Source organism: Periophthalmus magnuspinnatus, chromosome 18 (genome assembly GCF_009829125.3).
Source record: "Periophthalmus magnuspinnatus isolate fPerMag1 chromosome 18, fPerMag1.2.pri, whole genome shotgun sequence".
Lineage (NCBI taxonomy): Eukaryota > Metazoa > Chordata > Actinopteri > Gobiiformes > Gobiidae > Periophthalmus > Periophthalmus magnuspinnatus.
This window is the reverse complement of record NC_047143.1, coordinates 6,703,132-6,712,773: the sequence shown is the minus strand read 5'-3', so window position 1 is coordinate 6,712,773 and position 9,642 is coordinate 6,703,132. Positions and strand designations below refer to the sequence as shown.

The following is a 9,642-nucleotide window of genomic DNA, read 5'->3' as shown; positions in this document are numbered from 1 at the left end:
TCAATTTAATAAAACCTATTACCTAAACCCATTTTGTGTTCTGGGATTTCCTCCGCAGGTTTTAACTTGATCTAAATCAGTGCTTCTCAAACGGCGGTCCCTCACTCACTCACACTTAATTTAGAGTCAATTTAAATACATTTTTGTCTTCCTTTGGGTTAGGTGTTGTTTGAAACTAGTATTGTGATTGTGTAGTCTTGATAGATTTGCTTTAGTCATAGTTTAAACCTTGAATTATCCTGTTGAATATTTCCTTAGGTGAAAAGTTTGAGTACTACTGATTTAAATACAAAAGCCCGGTTGTAACATTCACTGACACTCACGAAACTGGTATGGTAAACCATACTGTACTGAGTGTGATTGGCTGTAGTAAGTACAATAGGTTTATATTTCCAAATAGAAAGACATATTTATGGTGCAGTAGTATTCATTTGATATCTACTGTATGTATACATTCCACTGCAGGCCTTATGTCTCCTATGGCAGAACTTCCTCCATAAATCATTTCTGTTGTACAGCATACTTCACCAATGACCTCGTGTCATGTGGAAATGGTGACCTCTGCTCTTGTATGGTTAAGCTCTTGGGGGAAAAATGACAGTAAAAAAGTCAGATCTTGAGATAAAGGCTGAGAGAACTCAACAAGGTCAGAGAGGGAAGACCATTCTCCCACAATTGCAGTGATTTGCATAATTTCAATGTTAAGAATAAAGTAGAAAAGTAGTGGAGAAGGTCACACTTGAGGCTTTTTATAAACTCATCGTATTCCCATTTCTTGTGTCCCAATTCCCAGACAGAGGCCACCAAGTTTGTATGGCTGACACACATTTTCCATTCTGGACATTTCCATGTAGGTCTATAAGGAATAACTGTGAAAGCAAATGGAGGGCTATACCATGGAAATATAATATGCTGGTCTTTTGAATTATAGGCAGGGTAAAATATGCATTAAAAGCTAATACATATCAAAAGCTTACCTTCTGAGAATATTCACAGGAGCATAAACTGTCCGCTAGATGGCGCCATGAGAGCATTTTAGAACGCAGTACACGTGCATGACCTTAAGTACAAGATGATACATGCTGCTGCTGCAGGATTCTGATAACTTTCCTGCTAAAAGACAAAATGTACCCCTAGAATTCCCAAAACGAACCAAGTATCACGTGCTATTACCCGCCCCCCTCAGTATCTTATTTCAGGGTCGCTGGGTGCACAGTGGACCCAGATCATAGGCTCATTCACACGCCCTCACCCTTCACCTTTCCCCAGACAGTCACCTTTTAAATACCCCCTTATACGCTTGTACTTAAGCAATACCGGGGCCCCAAATGCGAGGGGCGTGCTATTCAAACCTAAGTAAGCATTTGTCGGCTGGATTAGCGCCACACGGTCTACTACTGTATAAACTACCTGTGGGAATAATGCTGAAAGGAGCCTGTGAAGACCCTTATTGTTAGAGGTACAGTGAAGCCTGATGACTGGCGTGTCGTGTTTGGGCAAGTCTTCAAGAAGTAGTCCGTTTTGTAGCGCGCTTTTGTGTTGGTGAGGGCTTTACGCATCTGTTACGCACACTCCCTTTTTTTTTTTTTTTTTTTTTTTTTGTAAAATACGTAATATCTGAAATGTGTGTGTGGTGTTGTCTTGCAAGCCGTCTCTGGCCCTCCCCTTTTTGCTCCAACAGCGAAAGGGGAATTCTGTACCATGTGTCTGTGGTTTTCAGGGAGCTCTCAAGGAAAATAGAGGCCTCACTGTGGCCCCAACCACTCCCCCCAAAATACACCCACCGCCACCTCCCTCCTCTCCTCCTCTTTCTTTCTTCTTCCTCTTCTTGTTCTCAGATTCCCGCCATGTGGCATGTCTTTTAACAGCTTCAATAGTCTGTTTCACACTACTGAACTAATTTGGACAAATCCACAAATGAACCTTTTGGCAAAAGACAGGAGTCTACATGAAAGGGGGTGGTGTGAGGAAACAGTTGGACAAAAGACTATGTAAAATTCACTCACTTTACATTTACTGTGATGGCCAGTGTAGATTCTTGTTCAGTCTTTTATGGTGGAGAGTCTGTCACCTGCTTGTCTCCATAGAGGTGTTACTGCTTTGCCTCGAATTGACCACAGCATGGCATTAATCTTGTTTATCTCCATGTGGACAAGCAGGTACACACTCCCAGCCTAGTCCAAGTCGTGGATAGGTGACCCCATGTTTCCCCAAATTAGACTAGAGCTTAAAGTAAAACACATGCAGTGGTTAAATATTATGTTTTTATTACAGGGAAAAACTGTGAAATGTCTCAGATACTTTGGATTCAAACTAAGGTTAGCTCACTCCTTTACTCCAGTTGTAGCAAAGTGTGAATTATAGGAAGGAAGTAATTTAGGAAGCATGGTGGAATAGGCCCGACATTCCCATTCCCACATCTGCAGCTAAGGGAGCAAGCAAGCATAGGCTATTTCCATCCAACAATCTGCAATCTTCCTGTGGTCTATTGTACACCACGGAGGAAGTCATAAAGGCAAAGAAGACTTCCTGTATTGTTGCCAACCTGCTCTTGTACAGTGTGCACTCTAAGGCCAGGGATCAGAGATGTAAACATCATAAAACAGCCACTTTCATTGCTATCGGGCGGCCAAGACACACATCCCCCTGAGTGTGGAGATATCACAAGATGTAGGGCATGTTGACATTGGGATTAGCTAGACATTTAATGATGTCAACTTGGCTATTCAGGGTCATCATCAGTGGTGATTATCTGACTGACTTGAATGACCTTTAGAGCAATGTATCCAAGACCTAGTTCTGGTGGGAAAAACCCGAGGCAGGTGTTATGTAGGCTATAAATTGTGTTAAGTGTAAAGAACGCAAGTGTTGAGTTGGATTTCCATTCCACTCAGGGCTGTTGTATTTGCACAGTTCTGAACATGCAGCTCTCAAACTTGATGTTTCTGACCCAAATCTTCCCAGTGTTCCCATCAGTCACCTACATCTCCTGACAGCACTCTGAAACATAGCAAAAGAAAAATGCAATGCTGTCAACTGGGCAAAAGTTTTAGTGTGAAGATGTGCTGTGAAACATCTTCTCTTTAAAACATACCTGGACGACTGAGGGATTACACAGAAAGCATTCTGAAAGGCCGCTGTTGAAACATATTTAATCTGTAAAGAGTTCATTCGCAAAAAACATAAGTGCCATTTCCAAACATCATCAGAGGCTTGCAGTTTACTCTTTGTAGAGCAATGTTTTCAAAAGCCAAATTTGTTTTAGTGCTTTCAAAATATTATTTCATTCCTCCTTGATAAAAAATCCAGTAGATATTATATTCTTTGCAAATATCTCTAAAAAACTGATATAAAAGTAGATATGTCAAAACAGAGATATCAACTTTTTACAATTGAACTCTTATAATAAATATTATAACAAATAATATTTATCTCTTATCAGTCAACAAAATTCAGAAAGTAGGAACTTGCTTCTGCATTATGGTGCAACATAAAGCAAAAGAATAATAATATAAACTATGATAAAATAAGGGCACGCATTAACTAAACATTTAAAGGGGCATTATGAAACTTTTCTGGTGAATGGTCCGCACCTAATTGTTTCCATAGAGATCTTATAAATTCATCTATGCATCTCAGTATGGCATAACTCTCCTTAGAAACAATCAGGTGATGCCATCAGAGCAAGTTACAGGGCAGATCTGTGGAGAGGTTACCCCACTTGCTGCAAAAAGTTCAGCAATTCAAGATATTTGATCAATATAAACACCTGTAATTAAGTTTTATGTTGCAATGTGGAACACACCAAGGCCAAGCATTTCCATTTCCATGTAGACAAGCAGGCAGTGGACACCCCATCAGAAAATGTACATAGTGCACCTTTAATATGACTGCTTATAAATGCTTCAAAAGGTGAAACAAAGACATCTTGAGCTTTCTTACAAAGAGTTTGAGGATTTATTTTAGACCACATCCCATCTCTTGGTCTATAACTTCAAAGAGATGAGAACAGAAGCAAAACAGACTTTATCGGAGCGGCTTTTCATCTACAAAGAATCTAAATTCAAAAGAACACGCCTCAAAATGCATTCCCAGGTGCTGTCAAAAGGTCATTCACACTGGGATACACACACCCTGAAAGCAGATGAGAGAATTCACCTGTAGCCCCCCCCTCCCAAACCTCACCTCCGACCCATGAACCCACTGTCCTCTTCCTGGCCAGGATCCAGCGGGGCCCCTTCTTCACCCAGTCATCACCACGACAACAAATGGCAGCTGTGGCTTGTCGTTTGTTTCCTTCAGAGCAGTGCTGATGGCTGTATAGTGTTATGAACGAGAATCTAGGGCACTTTAACCACTGTAACTGTACATGAAATGGACTTCCCATTGCCCAAGGGTGTGTCACAAGAAATCTGTTTCACTGAGAGCTAACATGACCACAGATGGATAGCAACAAATTACACTCACACTGGTAGAATTTCATATTGCTGTCAGCCATTGTTGAAGGTAGGTAACATTTTACCTCTATATGAATCCGTCACTGAGCAAAATGGTTCAGGGGATGTTGCCTGTTATACAATACTTATAATAAGCTCTGTTATTAGTCTAAAATATCATGCAGTTACAAGAATGGTGGGGATTTCTTTTCCAATAGAATTTTTTGTAACAATAGTCTTGGGGATGGGAGGTAAATATCCAAATAAATACACAATTAAACACAATTACAAAAGTATCATTGTGTATCTCTTGGGTTTAGGTTCTCCAGCTGATTATATACACAGGAAGAAGAATGAGCCCCTCACTTCCCGTTACGGAATCTATCTGTGCATCTCCATATAACATAATACCATGCCTGGTTCAATGGTATTTGTAGCCATTGTATTTTTAAACCAGTAGGAGTTCATATTGCAGATAACTTTAACATTTAGTCATCTACACCTGCTGACAAAGGTGAGAGCTTTACCTGACTTGACCTAGCACGATTTTATAAAAAGATAAAATCTAATTTAGATAGCTATTAAGTGTGGCATCTCTTCTTTACCCACACCTGACCGTGACAACGCATTCCAGCCAAGATTAGCAACAGTCAGCCACTTACAGGCCTTGAAACGTCCATGGGGAACACTTTGTGAGTAAAAGATGTAAAACAAGTGTTAAGGGAATAGGAGATATGCAAACAGTATAACAGGGTCAGACGGGATTTTGTTTCCCTTAAAAAGCAGGTGTGTGTGTGTGTGTGTGTGTGCGGGGGGGTTGCGTACAGGTGCGGCTCAGCTTATATTAACTGTGTGAAGGGAGGTGCCAGTGTAAAGGCTATACCACGTGGACGGTTTCATGTATAGTCATTTCAATCACATCCCGCTGGTGTAGGGTTGCACACTGCCATCTGCAAACAAGGCATGATACAATCTGCCTCCAATACATGTTAACACAGAGGTATGTTTCAGACAAAGGAGGGAGTAGACAGTAAATAGAAGTTAGTCAAATTACAAGTAGTGATTAGCTAAATTGGAAAATCGCCAAAAGCGGTAAAGATGAGATGACAACAACACAATCGTGCCGGGAAGGAAGGCTTTGAAGGTGCTTTTTCCACACTGGTGACATCTGTTGTGGTCAGGATTAAAAGGTTCAAGTGGCATGAGCTGTTTATACTTTGTGCAGATGTTGGCACTATAGCAGCCCACCTTGTAAAATTTTCCCCCTGATCTAGTTTGGTGTTGTTCGTGTCAGTATTTAATCACCCCTAATTACATCACTTGAGCAAAAATTAAAGACCACCACGACAAGTTTTTGAATTCATTCGTTTAGTCAGATTTTTACCAAGCAACAAAGAACTGTCTACACATCAATGGCAAAATCTTACATTATTCCCATTCAGTACCATCCCTCTGGAAAACAAGAGATAAATGAGTCAAACATGAGCAGCACACTTCTGCGTATTTTATAAATGTCTATAAATGCATTGAGTGAAATCATACAGCCGCTTGTACCACAGTTGCCTGAGCTTGAGTAATGATATGTTACACTTAAGCTGCAAATTAGAATACATTTTATAACCAAAAGTGTTAACAGCCGAAGAAAAATCACGTGTTTGCCTTCAAAAAAGACACTGAAATCTCCCATTTAAGTCTGTATTAATAAGTAGGTGCACCAAATATGTAGCACAAAAAAGAGCTGCATTGGATCACAAAAGCCTTCACCAGTCATGTGACCAGGAAACTCCTCGGGCAGACAGGCAAACACACAAGTACAACGTGGAACTTGACAGACAAGTGAGTAGTATTTTTAGTTTGCACTGTGGCCTTTTCTTTCAAATCATGCATTACTATTGAATCCTCAAAGACGTATGAAAATTCAAGGTTAAAGCATATGCAAGTCTTCACAAGGACCTTTATCACCACGTCACATAAGCAGACTGCAAGATATGTCACAGCTCTTCTCTCCTCTGTTCCAGAAGAAAAAAAAAACAGAACCACAAAAGATTACATTTTCAAACAACAAAACAAACAGTACATCTTGAGCTGAAGGTTAGACTTCTTGAGGTTGTGATTGGACAAAACAAATCACTTATTTTTCTTTCTGTTGTGATTTGGCACATACAGCTCAATGATAAAGTCCTCAAACACAAAGATATTGGCCAGAACTCTTCTGATAAGGGCCATAGCTGTCAATCAAGTCTTTACATAAGTCACTATGAACATTTGTAATGCATTCTGTACAGAAAAATAGACACAAAAATAAACTTGATTTTCTGCTAGGGCAGCCCTATTAGTGCTAGCTGCTGAGCGGGGACAGACAGGCACTTAAGTGCTGATGCATAGCACAGATTAAAACAAGAGCCAGTGAAGAATTTGAATCAGATAGTCAAATAAATTAAAATACCTTTAAAATGCTTAGTACCTTAAAAAGCTTTGAGAGCAATTGGCATTTTAGTGATATTTTCCCCACTGAACTGTGTCTGCTGAGCCCTTACTTGTGCTGTGATAGTGTGCTTAACGCTTAAACATACTAATGCTGGCCTCGGCAGAGCTAGCATTAACATGGCTATTGATAGGGTCTATTCTGGGTTGTATGTACCGCATGTTGTTGAACATCCTGAGACGAAGAGGATTAAGTGAGACACAAGTGTCTGGAGCTAACAGCGCTAATGGGATTGCTCGGCTCTATATCAGAGGGTCTCACCCGGAGCTGCTGTTAGCAGGACAGAAATGCTGCCATGAAGCTAAAATGCTAATCAGACATAGCTTGTGTTAGCCCAATTACAAGCTATTCGTTCAAGTGCCTTTTGTTTTAAAATATAGTGTATGGCTCTTTTACATTTGGGACAGCAGCAAAATAAGAAGTTAAAAAGTAAAAAAGTAGAAAAGTTGTATGACTATTGAACAGACACTAGCCGTGTTATTAAATCATAGACAGAGTGCTAATAGAGCGCTATGCCACTTATAAAGCACACACTGGTGCTATCGAAGTTGAATTCTTGAGCTGCGATGTCTTTAACCCACATGAAACCGCGAATCACTTTAGTCAATACTAGTAAAGTAGTTGTAAAATGGCTACGATCTGAAAATGAGGCACTTTTGAGCTGACATATATAATTCTATATATTTTACAAACTAAATTCTTCCACCATCATAATCTTTACAATTTTTTTTTCCAGAAATAAAACACTGATCTCTATATCTTTTGTACCATTCTGTAATTGGCTTTAACTGACGGAATGAGAGCAGCATTTATATTTGTTTCAAAGTCTTTTGGCACACACGCATGTTGGTTTTCACAGCCAACAAGGAAAAATCCATCAGTCTATGTCAAAGTGCTTGAGGGGCGTGTCCTTTTCCAGCTGCTCTCTTTTGATGTGATTGGATGTCCGACAGGAACAGGCGGGGCATTCAACGCTCCTTGAGGCGTACCAGATTGTTTCCACAAGGTTGGCGATATGACATCAGCATTCTGGGGAGAAAAGAAAAGATTTGGTTAGCATCAGTAAACAATAACTTTGATATGCACAAGAAGTAAATATTATGGCATGTATGTGGACTACAGCAACTTTATCACGTCAGTTATTATAGTTATTGCAACATATCAGAGTAAGGTTATCGTCTTGGGGAACGCTGTGACCATTTACGTAAAACACAAATATAGGCTGCAACACAAATAAACACACTGAAAAGGACTTTTTTTTTTGTTTTTAGCTGGAATCAAACTGATAAAAGAAAGGGGAGATAGGACACCTATCGCTGCAGGCAGTCATGTGTCTGCACTGAGGAGAGGAGATAATGTGTGGAGGTTTTCACCCTACATTTGTGAACACTCAGGTATTTGAAGAATGCTCCTGATTGAGTATAAAGAGTTCAAGAGCCACAGAAAGCATTTAGGAGCCAAACCCAAAAGTTTGAATTTGTTACAAGTCTGTCAATTTCAGTGTTATGAGAATGAGATTTATATGAAAGTATATTTGTTTGTTTGTGTCTGTGTCAAAAATGGTTTATGATGAATCATTTGAGCACTAAAGAGTAGCTCCAACTCTGCTGTATGTGTGGTTAGACCAATCAGGATGCATGAACATCATTATGCTAAGCCTTGCTCTTAAACATACCGGTACATCTTGAGCTTTTACTGCATCTGTAATTGCTAAAGTAGCAACAATGTGTGTGGCTCTTTAAGTCTATGAAAACATTATGCTACCTTAACCATTACGCATGTGTGCATTTTACTGGAAGTAAATTAGAGTGTACTCAGAGCCAGATCATGACTAAATTAGAGCTGGTCTCCTGCCCTGTTAACTGGGTTACATTTTGTCAGAAGTCATGACTCATCACAAAGGCACTTGGGTCGCTGCTGCCAAACGCACATCCACTGAAGACTATAAGCTTAAGAACAGTGTCTCTTTCCCTAAAATTTCCCTGCTTTGCTTGACTCTCTAATTGCACCAGGGTACTCTATATTTACGCCCCTCCCTCCCCTCCGTTTGCTCACTCCAGTTCAGTCTTCTTCCTGGTGCAGTGGGCTATATTTAGCCTGCCTCAGCACAGACGGTCCCTGCCAGCCGGCCAAGCTGTGACAACCCAGAGCTGAGAAGAGAACAGCGGAGTGGCCCGTGTTCAGGATGCTCCAACTCCAAAATGACAACATAAACAATCAACATTCAGCTCAAGAGACACTTCCAAGATACTGAAATATCCAAAACTAGACGATGCAAATCAGGCAGGATTACAGTAACTCAGATGATAGCAGCAGTGACCTTTCCACAACAGACACACTGAACTACATCTGCACATTTTACTACTGAGGAAATGTTTACTCCCAAAGCCACTTAATCTGATCCTTACTTTTCCCCAGCATCCTCCCTTTGCGGTTTAGCCATCTGTACCACTGCAACTGGGAGCTAATTGATACGCTAATGATCACTGTAGCAGGACAGCAACGTTTCCCTCGCAGACAGTTTCAATCAGGAGTTATATGAGGCCATCTTCCCCTGGTCTGGTGTTGGCTGTAATTAAGAGAGTCTGGGTCTATGTATTGTGATGTCTCAATAGAGAGCTGCCGAAAATTAAAAGCCTATGTGTTCCCAGGCCGTGGATCTACAGTGTGGTTCTGTCATTTCAGCGCTGACTAGTCTGGAATAGGTACAGAGAGGCTTGG

At 40.5% G+C, this 9,642-nt stretch overlaps 1 protein-coding gene across 1 annotated transcript in view; it reads right to left on the bottom strand.

The window, feature by feature from the left end:
* Positions 1 to 5,792: 5,792 nt before the first annotated feature.
* si:ch73-335l21.1 (insulin receptor substrate 1-B) overlaps positions 5,793 to 9,642 on the bottom strand; it is a 41,564-nt gene continuing 37,714 nt past the window's right edge. Inside the window, exon 4 of the mRNA XM_033983351.2 lies at positions 5,793 to 7,950. Within this exon, the coding sequence (XP_033839242.1) occupies positions 7,943 to 7,950 (8 nt within the window). The 3' untranslated portion in view covers positions 5,793 to 7,942. The remainder of the gene's footprint in view (positions 7,951 to 9,642) is intronic.